Source organism: Perca flavescens, chromosome 15 (genome assembly GCF_004354835.1).
Source record: "Perca flavescens isolate YP-PL-M2 chromosome 15, PFLA_1.0, whole genome shotgun sequence".
Lineage (NCBI taxonomy): Eukaryota > Metazoa > Chordata > Actinopteri > Perciformes > Percidae > Perca > Perca flavescens.
Window position 1 is genome coordinate 15,887,509 of NC_041345.1, and position 20,334 is coordinate 15,907,842.

The 20,334-nt window shown below is 40.0% G+C and overlaps 1 protein-coding gene across 1 annotated transcript; it reads right to left on the bottom strand.

The window, feature by feature from the left end:
* Positions 1-7,636: 7,636 nt before the first annotated feature.
* On the bottom strand, positions 7,637-18,728 carry gpr146 (G protein-coupled receptor 146). Its single transcript, XM_028598778.1, has 2 exons — positions 18,452-18,728; positions 7,637-12,132 (listed from the first exon to the last, which is right to left on the bottom strand). Exon 2 carries the CDS (start codon positions 12,090-12,092, stop codon positions 11,091-11,093), a length of 1,002 nt encoding a protein of 333 aa, XP_028454579.1. The 5' UTR covers positions 12,093-12,132; positions 18,452-18,728; the 3' UTR covers positions 7,637-11,090.
* Between the last annotated feature and the right edge of the window lie 1,606 nt (positions 18,729-20,334).

Below are 20,334 nucleotides of genomic sequence, written 5' to 3' on the forward strand. Positions count from 1 at the left end.
AGGAAACCTTATGCAATATTAATACATTCTTATTAACAGTAGTCTTCACAGCAGTAATTCAGCACAGGCATACAAATTAATGCAACATGAGATAAATCCATGTACAGGCTTGAAATCTTACCTACAAAAAAATTCTACCATAGTTTTCAAATCATCCAATAAATAAATAAATAATTATTATCACAGCATGAGTAGCATACAATCTTTCTTTCTTAATTTTCAGGGAGAGTTCAAAAGCCCCCCAAAAGCTCACATAGTTTAATATTAATCACTTTATTTATAGCCAAATATTCCTGTAACATTATTCAGAGAAATGATCTTGTTTACTCTGATATCCGAATCTTGTTATTTTGTATTATTAGGATAGGATATTTTAACAGATTGAAATAAGTTTTGAAACAGCTTATCTGAGCTTGTTTTTATCTGAATGTTTTCTACCAAAATCAGTGAGACCTGAGATTATGTAAAAGTGCTTTTCAAGGAACTAACAGCAACATGAGACATGTAATGGAGCAAGATAAATAGCTAGCTGATGACATAATATACAACTCATTATGCAACTGGACCCTACCCTTATTCTGTTGAACCCCATCCCTGACCAAAGACAATTGAACAGACATATTAACTGTAAATGAACAAATACATACATAGTTACCTTTAATTTGTGTAATGCAAATTGTCCTTGTTTATAAGACTTGAAATTCACATAAAACCCATAATGCACTATAACAAACAAGTAGCAAAGATGTCAATAGCAGCACTTACTTTTTAAAATTTGGGATTTGTTGCTCCTCCATGCTTGTCATTTGCAGATATCTGAGAGCCAGAAATGTGTAAATCCCATATCCGGGCTTCTCTTCTGCACCACCTGCTGTTTGGCCCAACCCTGTCTCGAGAGGAGAGGAGGGCGGGAGAGACAGAAAGGCAAGAGATGATCTGTCGCCCATGGTTTGTCACCATGCTTCATCAGCTTCCCTTGTCTTTTCTGCCCAGTTTGTGATACCAGGTGTCCACTGAGCATTTAAAAAGATCCAGAAACTGAAGTGGGAGAGATGACTTTAAAATAAAGCAAAGTATGGGCAGCAAATAAGTAGCAAGGATTTTGTCTTGACCACGTTGTGTTGTTATGGAAACCACTTATATTCTTTTTGCAGTATTTGTTCACCTGGGTGGTCTAGCTTTTAGTCCTAAGGGCCATGTCAACACACCAAACATGACCTTTCTTAGTTTTCCATCAGTATGTAAAATAGTGTAGCTATACTGATCTGTATCGATTATTGATTTCCACACAACAAAACACATTGACCCTTGCTTTTTTACTGTTCATTCTCAATACTACAATTACATTCAAATAAGCCTTAAAACACGGTGAGCCTTCACTCTCAATAAAGGGGAAACAGAACAGACTCTTTGCTTGTGGGCAAGGCACATAATTTGAACTAATCTATGTGTCCAAACTGTGGCTATGGAGACCTATTTGATGTGGTGTTGGCTAGTGCAGTGCGTTTTAATAGCTAGGAGGCATTAACTGCAGATGTCTGCCATAATTGCAGTAATATAATAACCATCTGCTATGACAGAGCTATATATATATATATATATATATATATATATATATATATATATATATTTTTTTTTTTTATTTGTTTGTTTTTATATTTATTAAATGTGTAGGTAGGTGTGTATGCATGTGCGTTCATTGATATGTATTTATGTATTGTTGTGGGTGATTTGGACCTTGAGTCTGTAATAAAAGTTTTGATGATGATTGATGATGATATATATATATATATATATATATATATATATATATATATATATATATATATATATATATATATATATATACACACACACAGAGAGCTGTATAGTAACGAAGTAGAACTACTTCACTACTCTACTTAAGTACTAAAAGGCTGTATCTGTACTCTACTGGAGTATTATTTTTTTCTCCTACTTCCACTTTTACTTGAGTACATACTTTCGATGAGTTTAATACTTTTACTCCAATACATTTTTTTATGTATCGGATGTATTTTTTATGTTCTCGTTACTGTTGTGAATGCCTCACGCTACGGAGACTGTGTAGGTCACGTGTGTAGTCACGGCTATGTTAGTTACGTAAGTTATGTACGAAATCCCCGAGATTGCGTTGTGTTTCTTTTCATTACGGTTGCCCGTTCAGAAGTCAGAGATGATGAAACTTTGTACGCTTTCTATTTAGCTATTGTTGCAGCAGATGAAGCTATTCCTGAGTTGTTTGAGTCTGCAGGGAGTCCTGCATGTTAACCGTTTCACCCTGTGATGTGAAGCTGCTAGTTTATCTGTATGTTGCTAGCTTGCTAACTTTCCACTACATTACACATTTTATTTCAGTATTTGTTAATACGTGATTTATAACCCACTGTTATATCAGACAATAGTAGTTATACCAGCTGTGACATTAATGTACCTTTTGGGGTTTATTTCAGAAACTTCCTTCATATCCAGCAATATAGGCCCTACAGCTTGTGACTGCCTTAAAGTTGAACTCCAACTGCTTTCTTTAATAACTACATAACACAATACTTGTACTTTTACTTTTAGTACTTGAGTAGTACATTTTCAAATAAACTACTTGCAGTACTTAAGTACAACATTTTTTGAATACTTTAGTACTTCTACTTAAGTGTAGTGCTTAAAGAGCACTTCTACTTCTACTCAAGTCACTTTTTTGATAGAGCACTTGTACTTTTACTCAAGTGTGGGTCTCTAGTACTTCATACACCATATATATATATATATATATATATATATATATATATTGATATGGAGTAGACTGCATCATATCAAAGCATAGTTGTAAAACTGAATCATTTTAGAAAATACTGTTGATTTAATTGATCCCTACATAATATATTGATATCATAGTAGATTTATTTCCAAATGATCAGCTGCAAACACAGCAGTAGGTAGGGAAAATCACTTTGGAATCATCGTATAATATTGAATGAAATCAATGAAAATAGAGGCATCTATTGAATTAAGGATTAAAGGAAAGAACAGGAGTAAAGCGTCCATGACAACAATCATTTTCAGTTGGCCTCCAAAAGACAGAATGTATCTCCGAGGTCTTCACATGGTGGAAAGGTCACTTAATCCATAGTCTATATTCTAGGCCTTGCCCTGTTGCCGCCGGATTCCGTATTTCTGTTACCTAACGCTTCCTTTGTGTTGCGGTTCTGAACTCCGGTGGATTCAAATCTCTGCAGGGTGAATTGAGACAGCTAGCTAGACTATCTGTCCAACACAAAACTATATGTACTACTGTGTAGCTCTCAAGACTATCAAGGAAAAGAAGTATCTGAGGACTCTGCGCTGAAGACAAAGAAAGGCAAGGCAGAGTGAGAGAGGAGTGAGAAAAATGTTCTGTGTAGAGTGACTCAATGACTTAAAGGATCACAGTCTCTGCCTTGAAAGCAGAATAGTTGGGGTCTCATGGTAGTTGGAATCAGTGTGTTTAAAGCTCATGCGCAACTATTTTATATAAATGAACGTCCGTTAGATTCAAGCCATTGCCAAATGAGTTGATACAAAGCAAATTAAGCCTATCAACTCCACAAAACTCTCCCAGTATGGCTATGTTTACAAAATGGTGTAGTCCGGCGACATTCAGCTTGAGTGATGTGTTTTACGTCACCGCTGAGAAAGGACAACAGCCGTGTTCAGCTTTGGAGATGAAGAGGACATAAAAATGACCAGATAATAACCTCTTCTGAAGAGTCCATCATGTATTTTTTATCCTCTGTGTTAGTAACTGTGTGGAGGAGGGTTGGGGGTACGATCACCCGAAGGCTCGCGTCATGTAGATGAGCCGACAGTATTGTTGTCATTACTTTCTTTATGGGGGCAACAGAAACTACGCACTTTAGCTTTATAGGACCAATGTTTAGGCTTTAGGGGAATCTATTAGCAGAAATGGGGTATTCAGTTGGTTGCAATTTGCTACCTCACTGCTAGAAGCTGATTTTGGTAACCAAGAAATGGTCTGCAGGTCTGAAGGAGTGGACAGGGTAGGGTCTATATGCCAGCTGGTGGCCCCTCTGGCACAAACAAGTGTGGGTTTTGACAAGAGAGGGGACAGCAGAGAATTATATCTGAAGGTTAGAAGAAGAGGATTTTAGTTGTGGTAGAAAGTCGATTCAGCAGCTGAGATTTAGATAGAAGAGTGTCTGAGAGGTCATTCAGCAAGCCTGATGTGTGTAAATTTCTCTCAGCTACCTGAAATCTCATTTATTCTGTCCACGCGACTTCACACACAAAAACGTGGGGATGTGGGGTTCAGTCGAGTGGAAAAGTGCTAGAGAGGAGAGAAGAGGAAAAAAAGAAATTACAGAGAGTGATATTTCCCTGAATAGTGATGGCATGAAATAAGACCAAGTTAATGAAGTGAGTATAACGCAGCCCTCAAGTGGAACAGGTCACATTGCTTATATCTGATCTTAGTTTTTTTGAAAATAGATCTTACTATATGTGATACCACTGTTTGAAGCCCAGTAGAGAACAGTGTTGGTGCATATGTTGTAACCATAAAACCCTAACCTAAAGATAATAATAAATAAAACACAAAAAAAGACTGGCCTCTCAGACTCCTTTTGATCTCTATGACTGCGAGAGGATGCACTCCCTGTTTATGCCCACTGGGGGGCCCACTAGCATAAACGCTGAGGGAACATCACTGCACAAGCTCTGTCTGAATCAGAGAAATGACTGATGAGGATGACAAAGAGGCTGAAGGTTATATAATTGAATCATATGGTAAATTACAATGAGAATCCAACATTTGCTTTGGTCTCGGTTTTGTATTATAATAACCATGAAATCGTGCCATAACTGTGAAAATTATTACAATAGCTTTTTCTTTTCTTGTATGAAAAAGAGGCTTATGAAAGAACAACAAAACAATACTTACCCACCTAGTGACATCTAATCAACAAGACAACATTAGCATTGTTGTTAATGGGAAGTTGTGGGGTTTAACTGCTTGTGGTTGGGTGAGTGAAAGTGGGAGGTCTAGAGGAGGGAGGGTACTACACCATCATCTGCCTCCACTTACCAGTCTGCTCCTGGCTCCATCCAACATATCCCACAGCCACAACCACAACCTCTGAATGGAACATCCTGCACAGTCCAGCTCCTCTGCACTGCTTCAAGGGCCATGTTTGATATTTAGCTGATGCTGAAATTTTATTGTTAGTGTATTTTTTTTATTTATTATTCCCTGCTCCCATTTCTGAAGAGGAAACGCAAAGAACAGTACTGGCAGGGGAGGAAGGGTGGATTGTTTTTAAAACATCTGCTCCAGTCCATTTGTCTCCCCAGAGCTGAAGTGATGTGGTGGGTCAAAGAGGAAGGCTCCTTTCTGAAGTCTATGCTCTGTTCTGTAGGATTCATATGGTAGGAGTTTTTTTTAAGGACAAAAACTATAGATGTTTTATTCTGTTCACTAATCATAGGAGTATGTTTCAGATGCAGGACAGTAACTAGTTCAAACATTTTGTACCTGTTTTATCTGTGTTATGCTTTTGGTTAAATCCAACTTGGGATTAAAACCAGCTTGGCTTTACATCATGTGGTCTTTTCTATTTGATCTCATTATATCATATTTGCATTGGAACACTTCCCCTGTCCCCTTTCCAGTGTTTACTCTCAAAATGTCCAACCTTTTCTATTTCAATTTCTTTAAAATGATCAGTTTTGTTATGTGAATATTTTCGAGGGGTCTGACACTTCTACTCTCTTCCCGTTTCAAGGATTCACAATTTTATTCCACTGCTGCCCTCTTTCTGACACCCTGGATCACAGTGTGAAATAGATTTCTAAAATACTCACTGTAACCTGTCTCCCATTGTTCTCGTCTTTAGATTCTGCAGCCCAATTTGACCCACATTAAGAAAAACGATGGCGGTTTAAGGGTCTGTGTGTGAAATCTGGTTGACAGCCAGATAAAATATTTGAAGCCACAAGCCAAATGTTCTGGCTTCATAGGTGGTCTGATTTTGGATGCTGTATAATACTTTTGGTCAGATTAAACCTCTAAAGGAGAAAAACAACATTGACACTAATGTAGCACATTAAAAACTGCCTAGTCAGCGTTACCCTATTCCCAGACAGATGCTCGTACAGTTAAGAACTTTTCCTGGTAGCCTACACTTTGATTCAGTGCAACCTTTGGAAAACAACGCAAAACCTGTAGTTTTACACACAGTTCATTTAATCTGCATACTTTTTTTTTTGTTAGATTTAAACAAAGTATCTAAACCACTTATCCTCTTGTATATTTTTAAGATTTTAAAGTTTTTTAAATAGTTTCACATCATGGGAAAAACTATTAAACTATTATTAGATGAGAAGATTGATACCACTCATGTTTGTTAAAATTTAAGCTAAACTGCCAGTGGTCGGTTAGCTTAGCTTAGCACAAAGACTGGAAACAGGGGGAAACAGCTAGCCTGGCTCAGAAGTTTCTGCTGATGGTTGCCTAGCAACTGCTTCCAGCCAAGACACAGCCTTGCACATAGCAACAATTAGAAAATAAAGAAAGTAAGCTCTTTTTTTTTTATACGAGTTAGTACTCTATTGGTTGATTACCCTTTTTCTAGCTAGAAGACCTACATCTTGTGACCAGTGCATTTACATACTAATGAGGTCAGACATTTTTAGCTGTATTACATCTTAGAAAAATCAATTGCATCATTAGCTTCCTGCTCTATCAAAATGGAATTATACAGATGGTATAACTACACTGACTGACTGACTGACTGACTGACTGACTGACTGATATTTTGTGTTCTTTGTGTTGTTTGCTTGAGCTAACAGAATCAGGCAAAAAGCACCCCCATGAACTCCAGTCCTCAGAGGAAAGGGAAATGGCAACCATGACAACCATGTTCAATTCACTCATGTCATATCATTTCCAGATGTACTACATATAATTCAATACCTCCCCCCAGCTCCTCCTAACAGGCAATCACACAGCTCTGTGTGCAGCATTGTTATCAGATGTAGCCTACACACATTCTTTTCATTGAGAACGGCAGCAGTATCGGACTGTCAGACCCACAGAAGACAAAACAATTCCCAGAATGCCTGGAGCGCTGCTGTTTTCCCCAGTCAGAGTGGCGTGGTTGAATGGTCTCGCCACAAGCAATCTGCTGTTAGCGGTGTGGCGAGCCGGAGGAGAGCTGTGGCATCCCTACTCACTCCCACCGTCACTGCAGCTCAGAGGGAGGGAAGAACCTCGACAACCTGCCATCATCCTGACCTCACAGAGTCCGAGAGCTAGAATTAACAGTATTTTGTTTTCATACTTGAGTTGTAGATGAAAGCAAAACTTGAGTCAAGCGGTCTGTGTATTTTTAGATAAAAAAGTAAAGAAAGAATAGTATTTTCTATTTCAAGGGACTTTTTTTTAGGAGCAAAGCACCAACTCCAAGTTCTGTCTTGCAAGACTTGTCACGTTTGGTTAACTTGTTTCAAGAACAAAGAGGTTTGGCATTAATCATACCAAGCAGCCATTCGACAACTGACTGCATAGCAGATGTTTTAACATATTTCCATAATATGTATTGTCACATTTTATTGAGATAATGAGTGATAATATCCATGTTAGTTTATTGTTTAATCAGTCTTTGACTCAGTTGACAATAGAGTAGATTACTTACAGAATCTAAATATATCTCTCAGAAAATAATACTGGGTTTTTGAAAGAGCAAGGTATCTTCCTGTAAATCTCTCACATACAATACAGTATATACACATTATTTTGTATTATACATACACTTGCATACACAGTCACAAAAGCATCACATCTGAAAGTGGATTCATCTGGACTTTTGAGGTTTTGTTGTTCAAATAGCTAAAATGCATCTGCATACATTCGAGACACGAGAACTTTGAGGGTGTTTTTACACCTGGTCTGCTTCAGCAATTCAACTGAACTCAGTGATTCTTGCTCAAATGTCTTCACACTGATGTGAGATTATGGCCCCTCTGAAATAATAAACCAAACTCAGACCTGAGCAGTAATCTGAGTTGGTTGTGATTTTGAGCACAATTTTCTTTTAATCAATCTTTTTTTTGCCAGTTGTGTGCATCGTGCAGTCAGTCCATTTGTGGTGATTGCTAATTATTACCTCTGCCAAGGAGTTGGTTTTAGGTCCTGTGTCTTACAGTACTTAGCAAGATATTTCAGCTGCAAAACGTGTAGGAAAACTAATTGGATTTTGGTGTTAAAAGTGAGGCCATTTGTGTGATTGCAACCACATTTAGATGGCACATGCACTATCAACTCCAAGCAATCTTGCAAAACCTGATGGCACCTGATTTTCCCTACAGGTGGCGCTGCAGCGACATGGCAAAGTTAGATGGTCATAACTCTTATTTAGCTATTCTCCAAAAATCGGCACAGTTGCAATTCACTTTTTGTAGTTTAATTCAAATTCAGAGTCAGACTGAAATAAAAAAAAAAAAAAAAAAAAAAAAAAAAGTTTTGAGTTTTGTCGAGTGCCTTTTTCTGATTATGTTTCTAATTGGATGTTTACTACATCCAAATAGAAATTTTATCAGAAAACTGGGAAACATTCAATTCTATTCACTATAATCCAAGTGCCACTGTTGGACCTATTGATTAAATAATAGTTTGAGTTTTGTCCAACAGTATATAGTGCACCAATTTGAGTCTAAAAATGGACACCACCTTAACAAATGCTGCTTAAATTTCCTCCATCAGAAGGTCACAAGCTTTGATTCAAACCGCTTATCATCTGACCATGTACTACTGTTTGCTTTAGCATTAGGACTTTGAACTGAGTTCACATAATGATTAACTGTGTCACGTTACGTACACATTTGTTTTTTTTTAATGGGGCAGCATATACTGTAGCACATAATGTAAACACAGCCTCAGTTGAAAATAAACAGTACTTTTCACTGATTGATTGTAGATACACATAAGGGTGGGGCTATGCAGCCAACATTAAAATTTTGGACACTGTTTCATACCTCATTTGTATGTAAAAATATCCATAGTCACGAGAGGTTTAATAATAACTTCATATATGTATAAAAAGGCATCAAATCTGAGTCAGTAGATCTGGCAATCCTTTACATTTTACACTAAAAAGCCAAGCACACTGGTGAATGTAGCTCACATCTTGTGTCAAGGCACATCGCAGAATTGTTTATTTGAAGGTGTAAATTAAAACTGTCTACAGATATAAGTGATTAGGATTTATTGATGTCTGGAGGTGGACTATAACGGTGTGCCCATCTTCCATTTCTCTACAAGTGAATGCCCCACCCTGCTGGTGTATCTGTTCACAGGATGATTGATAAACTGGCCCTCCAATTCAGAAAGCAAATACAAAAACTAAACTACTGCAGTGATGCAACAGACCTCGTGCAAAAAACAAGTTTAAAAAAAATATATTTTTCATTTTATAACTTGGGTTCATCACTATTAGTCTGTTCACTTAAAGTATTAGTAAGTGGCAGCCAAGAAAGCAAAGCAGCTTTACCAATGATGTGCAGACTACCTTACTGGATCGGAGCAGCATTACTGTTCAAAATCTGTGTCAAACACGCGGTTTGCAGGTGCTCGACAGGCGAGTCATTTATAATTTGTGAAGGTTTTGATAGTGCCTCTAGAGCAACCAAGTCAGGCTTCAAATTTCCAATGGGAAAAATCATACAATTAAGAGAATGTACATGCCACCTCCTCAGGGCCCTTCACTGACTTTATGTGAGCATAATTCCTGAACAAGTCACATACTGGGCTGAGGCTCAAATTAATGAGCTGATTTTTAATGAGTGGATTTGAACTGCTTATGGTTAACAGATAATGTGATTTCAGTAGAGATCACAAGAGGTATACCGGTTATGTCTGAACCCTGAATATAAGCTTTATATAAGCATTTCATGTAGTTCTGTATGACGTTAAAGTGGTGTGGATGTACAGTATATTAATTTATTCTATGATATTTGTTGTGGAGCTTGACTAGCAAGAATAAAAGTGTCAAAACCTCAGAACTCAATTAATAAACGTGAATTGAGAACATCTCTTCATACAAGTACGTCTAGCTACAAGGTAGTGTTAAGAAAGAAAACAGCTTTTGAAATTAAGAGACCATTAATATGTACTCTAACTTTTAAATGTGAGGATTATTTACTCTGATCGTGAGTACGTTTAAGTGAAAGCAAAATTCAGCTCTGGAAAGGTAGAACTGACTTCTCAAGTGATCGAGGCCTCTAGTTTGAGGGCAGTAAACACTGATGTTCGCTGGCAGCGCAACACGTTTGCAATGTTGACACACAATGCAAGTTGATTAGCTCTGGTGGGTTGCTGATATGCCAGCCACCATCCAATAATGCCTGGTTGTAGAGTTTTTTTGAAGAAACAAAATAACTTGGCTTCATGTAATAATTAAAGTGTGTAGATTACTGCTTCTGCTTGTCTGATAGGAGAACGCATCATGCATCATTTAGTAATTATTTTTGTTGACTTAAATAGTATCTAGTAACATATTGTGACTCAACAGTGAAATGTAGGTGGTCATGCATAGGTCAAACTTGCACACTGCAGACAATTCATAACACACCTTGACCAGAGAAGTTGCACCCACTGCAATGGTATAGTGCTTGGGAGTTCCTTGCTAACAGGATATTGCATGACTGTCTGTGTGAAACTCAGAGAAAACACTGTGCTGGCCGCTGGGTAGTTATCTGCTGATAGTGCCTATTTACCGCCCTCGAACTAGAAGCTGAAGTGTCTTAGGGGAGAGTTTCACTCAGTGACAAAAAATAACAGCACTTAGTGGTTTTTGCTTGGCGTGTCCTCTCACTGCAGAACTGGAAAGATCAGATCAAATTCTGGAAGGTGACAGGAAATTCCACAGTTAGCTACGTCGCTCTTAACACAGTCCAGAGCAGCGAGGGAGCCCACTCAGATACTGGCTCTGTAGGTGGTGGGGGGTAGGGGGGGGGATAAGTGCCGGCTACGTAGAGGTTGAAAAGAAGGAGTGGGAGGGGCGTAATCTCCCAACGGGGAGATCTCACGTCACCACTTGCTGCACTGTTGAGCGTTCATTAGGGCAGGACTGGTCTCTGCAGTGCAGCCTCCTGAGCAGCCGCTGAAGCTTTTTGGAGAAGTTTTTGTTCATCTGCCTATACATGAGAGGCATCGCAAAGCTGCTTGAGAAAGCCAGCAGTTTAGACACACATCTCAAGAAATAATATGTAGGTAAGTAATGTACGTTGCTAATGTATCCTGGTGCACCAGCTACAGTGTGTACCAACAGGGTCATGTAGTATGGGGTCCACAGTACAAACTGTACACAGACTGAGGCGAGCAGCAGTCTGTGGATAGAAGGGTCCAAGCGAGCCGAGTCCTGGTCCAGAGGTGTAGACTCCTTCCTAATGCGCAAAATGAGCACAAAGGCATAAAGAACAGCCACAGCTGGAACCACGTAGCCGATGAACATCATGATGGCGTCTGCTGCCTCCTTGTTCTGCATTTTGGAGCACTCAACCATCTTAGTGGAGATGTGGTTGCACACATAGAAGAGCAGCGAAGAGAAGCTAGTGAGCACCGCGCCGCCCCAGATAAACCCACACACGTGTTTGGTGTTATACACACTGGACATGTATGTACGAGGCAGCGCCCGCTCTATATAGTAGTCCAGACTGAGCAGCGTGGTGGAATACATGATGACCAGAGAGGAGATGTTGAAAAGGATGATCAGGGTGATGTAGACCTCATTGTTGTACTCCCACACGTGCCAGCGGGTGAAGGTGGAGCTCAGCAGCTCCACGGGCGCCACCAGGTTGAGCACAAGGCCCGCAATGGCCATGTTGACGAAATAAACATCCGGCATGGTCATAGACACCTTGTTAGAGAGGTTGACCACGACCAGCAGCACGTTGTAGCACAGCCCCAACGGGAAGCACACCAGGAGGTAGATGATGGAGAAGACTGACAGGATGAGGCCAAAGTCCTGGCAGAGCCGGAAGTCCACGCTGGTGTCCGTCTCATTGTAAACCATGCAGAGCCACATCGCTGGGCTCTGACACAGGTCCAGTCTCTCAACAGGTCGACTGCAGACAGAGAGTTAGGGAGACAGAAGTTAGTTACACAACCACAGGCGTGAATTACAGGGGGGATGTGGAGGTTACAACCCCCCCAATAATCAAAACTGGCCAGTGCAACCCCCCTAAATATCCCTAAATATTGATTTACATAATTAAAGACATTTGCACTATAAATTGATGCAGACAAGGCACAAATTGTTGCTGAAAAATTCACCAGAATGCAGGAAATGAAGTGTTTAATATGCTCAAAATTTCAATTTTGCTCGAACGTGGAGATCTCAACCCCCCCCACCTCCCCAGTGTTGAACGCAAAGTTACGCCCTTGTACACAACAAATAACAAACATCATAGTTGTTATCAATAAGCAGTAATAGATAGAACTAATGGTAATTTCATTTAATTTAAAGTTGAAAAAATCGTTTGTGGATGTGATCACTAGGCCATTTCATTGTTCATTTCAGTGTGTAAGAACAACGAAATACGTTCAGAACATTTTACGGTGTATATTATCATTGTTTTGGGAACATGTGAAAAAAGAGAAATTGAAGCAACAACAGAATTACAAAATAACCAAAATCACATCGTAATTTTTGTGAGCTTATGTGGACATTTTTGAGAAAGTCACCCCTTGAAAACCACATTCAGTTGTTCTTGTTTCCATGAGCAAAATTCAACCCTCTCTGTTATTGGTTTCTGTTTCTGACTAGGGGAGCAAACAAGGCCTGGACACAAAAACACGTCAGCCACGGCACAGCTATTATGCCCTGGGTAACGCTATTAATTTCACTTCACTGCATCTGACTGGCTGAATACAAACGCCTCACAATATGTTTAATTTGCTAGCTCAGCTTCAAAACCCACTATTTCTCCTCTTTGAGAGCCACACTGGGGAGAGCAAGTGTTTACCGCTTTGTGCTTTTCACATGGTCAAGCAGCCAGATAAAGACAAACACTTTTCTAGCCCGACACTTCACAGACTGCTTTGGTTGTACTGTTCTGAGTAAAGCTCATGCACCTTCTATTGACTGGGGGTTGGGCACGTGGTGATCGGTAGATTTATAAAGAGTGAAATGTGAAGCAGGCTCTGGCGAAGGGGTCAGCGAGGATTGAGTTGCGGGGTTGGAGTTCAGGGCAAGGTCAAAGAAAATGACCATGTGCATGTCTGGAGTGTTTGGGCTAAAGCTCGACAGGGCTGCAAGTTTTGAAAAAGCTTATGTAATGCTGCCTTGCATAATTCACCCAGGGCATTTTAAATAAATTATTCAAACAGTTTTGGTCAAGGAAATGGAAGATCATTAAGGCTATTGCAGGACTGCAGTGATAAATCCACCAAGTTCACTGTATTGCATTTCCTCAGTGACAATTTGGCAGTTATGCTCCCACGCGTTTGGCTTCACTTCCAAAAACTGCTTTGCAAAAGGATGATTCTCTGAAGAGCAAATAAACTTAAAAATAAAAACGGATGTGCTAATGTGCTAATCTGGTCAGAATTTTCTGGAAACCGCTTTCCTTGAAAATACTGTGGAACAAAGTGCAGGAAGGGAGTTTTGATTTCAGGAGGATGAGTAACGATGCCAGTAAAGAGGAAACATTCTTCCGTTCACTTACGTAACACCACTACAGAGGGGCTGTTTTGGCCTTAAGCCTCAGACCCAGATGGATATACACAAAAGGGCTCAGTCCCTCCTCTATACTACTCCAATTGGATGTAATAAGACTATAGTGGAGGCTGGAGCTCAGAGCTGGACTGGACCAGGATCAGGATCAGGATCAGGAGGAAGAAAGCGTAGAGTTACTCTTTAAAAAACAACCGTCTTCACCAAGACAGGAGCACTGGACAGACCTCTTGTAAACATGCTCTCTATAAGCAGCTAGGTGACTCATTTACTAAAACAGGCCTTGACACAAGTACATAATGAGCTATGGTCCTCTCCCATGGATTATGTGCTTGTCTCTGAATAGGTTGTAGATTGGAAGAAGTTTGTGTAACCTTCACTCCTTCAACAACCTGTGATCACTTCAGGAGAAAATTACTTTTAAGAGAATTTGGGCAATTTCAAAGAGAGCACACACTGCATTGTGGTTGGCTGTCCCCATTCATCAGCACCTGCTGTGTACAGACGTTTCAGCCACCCTTTCATTATCACATTAGCTTACACTACTGCTTCCGAGAGCTGCAGGGTTCCTACAATGTGCAATCTACATAAATGGCTTTGTGATGCACTAGTGTTTGATTACTTTAACAGTTTGTTTCCAAATACTTTGTTTCCTGTTACTCTATAGACAGTATTACCTAGTATTTGACATATGGCCTTGACAATGACAAAACAATGATGAAGTACAGATGAAATCTAACGCCATGGCATTTATAATGCGTAGTGGACTAAAAGGTAAACAGCGGAAACTTTAGAATTCCCTGTGTTTACCTACTGAAAGTGACAGAAATGTGTTAGTATGTTAACACATTTTATTTCATGCTAAACCATCATGCCCATTTTTCTTTTTCTTTTCAAATCATCCCCCAGGATTTCATTCTTTTAAAGATAGGCCAAATCAATCAAAGCATAGTTACCACACAATATAGTTGTGACACACGAATAGAGAAGAAAATGCTATTACAATATTAGGGAGCAATTAGTCTCCTCTGCATTTCCTCCAAGTCACTGCAAAAAAAGAAAACACATTGGGTTGCTACAGCCCATACTAAAAAAATATTTTGAATCATGGTTATCATATTAAACTTGTGAACAACCACTGCTAGCTTTGCACTGTCTGCATCAATTCATTCTAAGCAACTTCTACTTTGGTGTTGTCATTGCACTTTAGTTCTGCACATTTTGCCAGCAGCCCATGATAATGAAATCTCTAGTTTTCCACTCCGCTGAGGGGACAAACGGGCGAGGTGAAAGAAAAATGTCTTCTCCTATTCATACCGTATGAGCTATGTTTGTTTGAATTCAGAGTAACCAAGATCATTGTAATTTAAAACCCATGACAGAATCTGCAACGTGAAGTTCAGAGATGCGATGTTCACATAAACAAAACAACAGACACTATATGCTGGTGTTATTAGAGCATGTGTACTACCTGAGGCATATGAAGTTGGAGTAGTTCTCTCTTTTTAAAGGTCAAGACACACCGACCAGACGGCCGACCCTTGGCAGAAAAGGCAGTTGGACTGATCAGTCTCCCCGAGTTGGTCAAAAAAATGCCTCGGAACACACTGAAGCGACGAGACATAATACGTCTCCATAACAGCAGGCAGCACTAATTTGTATTGTCGCCCAAAAATGAAAAAAACGGCAACTGATTGGACGAACGTGTCATGTGGGTCTGGTTTCTCCGGAAATTCAAAAACAAACTGTCATGGCGGCTTGTTCAGAATACGATCTCATATTGTACTAAAATAGTTCACCGAAACATGTTTCTGAAAACATTTTAAGCGAGAAATAGGCCATGCAGTTGCTGAATCTGTCTTCATTACAGATCAACAAAGGTCAGTTTAAAAGATGCACATTCTGCTCCCCGTTTCCGGGGTAGCACTCTACCAATCAGATGGGTCATTTGAGTCCGACTGCCCAGTGCCTGCCCCGCCGATTATACATGTGAAATCGGCCAAAATGAAGGCTGACATCCCCTCCGACAAACGGCACGGAACACACCGAACAGACTCAAGTGACTGACATCGCCAGACTGTCCGATGGCCGATTATCGGCTTTGTGTGTCTGGACCTTAAGGCAATATTTATGCAGTGATTTAGGCCACGTCCACGCGTACCATAACAATCCTCAACACGCTACTTTATAGTCCAGGCCTATAGGTGGTGCTGTTTCTGCTACAGAAATTCACCAAAAATGGAGAAAAAGAGGTCGAGCATGCGCATAAAGCTTGCACGCTGTATACAAACAGACAGTAGAAGAAGAAACCAAACACAAGAAGAACATGACAAAAATGGCTAGTGCAAGGAAACCAGAATCGTTTGTGTGGTCCAATAGTGAATTGTTGTTGTTGTTGTTGTTATGAGATGTCGTCGCGGTATAAGAGGTCGAAGGCTAGAGGTCAATGTAAAGGTGCCATATGTAAAATGACATGGCTAAGTAAGAATAGCCTAAGCTGTTGTCAGAGTTCTTTCACGTCTTTGACTGCAGCTGTAGACTTGGTTAAGCCCCGTCTGAACTTTTTGCCTATACTTCATGTCAAAAGTGGTTAAGTTAAATATTCCCAGAGGGGCAGGCTGTGCTTTAGCATGCTTCAGCCCCACCAAACATGATCTCGTAAGAGTGACGCACGCGTGCTTGACGTATCAGCGTATTGAAGCCAGATCTCGCAGGCTGATGGGAGTAGTGTGACATACTGGTCCCACACCCCTCATATATCCTAACTGGAATTTACAGGCTCTTCTCAGAAAGTACTGAGTGAAGTCACATGATTGGCCACTTGTGTATGCAGCAGCATGCAGCAGAACAACAACAGAAATACTACAGGAGAAGAAAACAAGATTACATGACTCACATTTCTCGGCACACACATGCTGTGACTGTGCAACGATGTCAGAGTTGCAAAACAGTGACATCTGATGCACAATTAATAGTGTCACATTTTAAGTACTTGCCTACAGAACCAAACTATTTACAACACCAGAGGACATTAAGATGTAAATGGTTCTGGCGGTTAAGTCTTTTCTGGTTCCAGTGCGTTTCTCAGGCACCTTTTATATTTGGAAAGCAGCCCACTAACTGAGAGTATTAATGAGAAATCTGACTTCAGGTGAATGCTAATGCTGCATAACATTTTGCAAATTAAAATGACTAAGCTCTCAGGGGTGATTAAAATACTTGCCATCAACTCCATTTCTGTGGGAGGGTTTTATATAATTTTAGAACATTTAACCAAAATCCTCATCAGTCCCACTCCCAACAGAATTGGTTCCCAGCGCTGGAATTTTGTCATAGGGAAGATGACTTGTTTTTGAATGGATTCCTCACAAACTACATTGTACTGTATGCAGGTCAATTATCTACCTGCCTATCATCCTTCTTGTATATCTGTTAAATCTTGACGTGTTAGTTAAAAAAAAACTAAAAGCTCCAAAATGTTGATTTCAATGACTCACTGCTATAACTAGCAGACTAGGGTAGGGTTTCCACCCTGAAAAACAATATTGCCTCTTATCAAGTTCTTGTGTAAGAGACTCCGGTCAAGCACAAGTCACAGACAGTCAAGGCAATTTCTTCAGCGTCTTTTCTGGAACAACTGTGACAGGTATCAACAAAGTCAGAGTTCAATGGTCATCACAAAGAAGGCTTACGGCCATTAAGCCATGGCACACATCCCATGTCCCCTTTGGTCACATGGATGAAGTTGACAACAACAAGTGCAAAGCCTTAATCTCAAGAAGCATTTAATTTGGTGAGCGGTATCTTGGCAGAACTACACTTTCATACAGTCTCCTTGTTGTTGGCTATAATAAGTGGTACATAATTAGTAACCAAGGTAAACATCTGGTTATTAAATAGTGGCTTTAAAAGCTGATCAAAAGCATTGATACCATGTATCACAACAAAGATAATATATGAATGTGCCTGTGTGGAAAATCTAACATTGCTATTATTCTTTAAGCAGTTTATGAATGATTAAACTTCACAAACCTAAACATAAAAAAGCAGTAATTATTCATTGATGGCCTGAGATTTAGTAGATATGATCCAGTGAGAAAGGCTGCCTACTTCTTGCAGTCTGCTAGTTATAAACATCGCATATATGCTTAATTAACAGACTCACCGTGACATCCGATTAGCTCTAGGTCCCAATGGCAGTTGTCATGTCAACAAGATAGGTTATTCATATAAAGAGCAGTCTACCACAGCTTTAAATATACACTTTTTTTTTAGTGCCAGTGAAGGGGCTTTGAACTTCAGAGACCTGATTAAACTGATAACAACTTCCCCCGCCCCAGCACCTGAGAAAGCTGATCCCGTGAGAAACATCTTCAGGTGTTGTTTTTCAAATATAAACGCGTCGTTAAAACTGTGAATGTAGGCTACTATAGCTGAACAAGGGGGAGAAAAACAACCCTAGCCTATCGTAGTCTATTTATTATTGCGGACATGTCTCTCCATTACACTTGACTGCACAGATCAAAGCGTGGATAGCTGTCACGGCTTTACAACTATTCTAACGTTACCAATTCTGCGGCTATTGTTGCCACAGACACTTAATCTCGCATCGGGCAAATCCACTTGTATACCACTGTAACGATTACAATTCAAGTCAACCGCATCTCATTAGTGAGTCGAAATGATAATAAAAAGAGAGCAAAACTCACCAGAAACGTATAGATTTGGCTGGGTGACAAACCTACGGAGGCATTGGGTTTGGATGTAGCATTTTCAGTGGCATTTCTCAGTCGTTTCATTTCATCAACACACGTAGTATAATCGCTTCGGTGAAGAAAACAGCAAAAAGAAACGGTTTAACTGCGTTACGGTGGAGAACTCATCTATCAACTTTTCGTACGAGGCTTGTTCTGAAAAGGGGCTGTCCGTTGCAGACTTTACTACTGCTGAAGTGCTGCTGAGCCCTACAGTGTGTACACACGTGACCCTCCCCCACTGTCTCCCGGCTCTAGGTCGCGAGGCCCGAATGGCTGTTCTCTGCTCTGATTGGACAGGAGGCAAGGAGGTGGGGCGCGATGGAGACCAAGGGGGAACACACACACACACACACACACACACACACACACACACACACACACACACACACACACACAAGCTACAGGTTCATCAATATTGACCAATTTATTTGAACAATGGCTACTAAGTTAACACAGGTATCACTGCCATTTCCTCAGTGGTGAGTTTAAATGGTGTAGTGCTGTGACGTTTAGTTTGTTTTAGTGTTTCTCCATAATATTGTGTTTCCCTAGTCTATATCCACGATGTTCCACTTACGGGATTGCTCGTTGCCGCCGGAAATTCCACCGGATGTCACTCTTTTCGGCCGTTACCTTCCTCTTTCTTTGTGTTGGCATTCTAAACTCTGGCCGATTTATGAGGACTATGGTTAACTGCTCCTCAGATCTCTGCAGGGTAAATCCAGACAGCTAGCTAGACTATCTGTCCAATCTGAGTTTTCTGTTGCATGACTAAAACAACTTTTGAAGGAACTTCCACCAAAACAAGTTCCTTCGTGCGGCTATTTTGCAGAGGCACCGGGGCTCCTCCGCGCTTAGCACCACCCAAGACGATTGTGATTGGTTTAAAGAAATAAACCAGAGCACGTTTTTCTCCCATCCCGGAAGGCTATTTGGTCTAGCCAGACCTTCCTCCACAGCACTGCAAAGGAGGGTCTGGCAAAGCAAGACTAGTGTTTCCCTAACCTGAACTCACGAAGGGGTTACTAAGTTTATCTGCGATATAATCATTAAAACTTAGACAATATAATTTTAATTGTGCATATGTGTTTGGTATAAAAACCTTAAATAATGTAAGAACATCAAACACTAGGCTATACACATGTGACTTCCTGGTCACTACCTAAGTTACTTTCTTGTTTGTTGCCAGAAATAAATATGCAAGATAACTGGCACAACCTACAAAAGTCTCACAATGCCTGGCTCTTAATGTTATTACCAAAGTGAAATGTTTCTGGAGAGAATACATTAAAGAAAAACAACCCGTCTCTGAGAGCCGGCTCCCATCGTTCACTTCAAGGAATCTGCTCATAACCGACTTGTTTGCGAACAAGACATCACTAAATCGTTCCTCACTTTCATACTGGCCCTGAAAAGATCAATTCACAAATCAATTTCAGTGTAAGTGGTGGGGGACAAAGTCTACACAGCTTGTTTAATGTAAAAAATACATTCCAACATGTATCAGCTAATATGAGGCTACAGCAGAATGAGTTAGACACATTTCATCTAACAAATATTTTTTAGTAACAAAAAATCTCTTTCTGTTACTATCCCTCCACCGCAGCTTAGCAGGAAAGCCTGCTGAAGCCTCATATTAACTTCAGAGAAACTGTAGAATGTTTTTTTTTCTTGTTGCAATGTTCCTATGGGCACCTGACTATTGTTATCAGACAGACTTAAAACAATTGTAAACCTATCCATTAATGTGCTCATATTATGCTAATTTTCAGGTTCATTAATGTATTTACAGGTTGTACCAGAATAGGTTTACATGGTTTAATTTTCAGAAAACA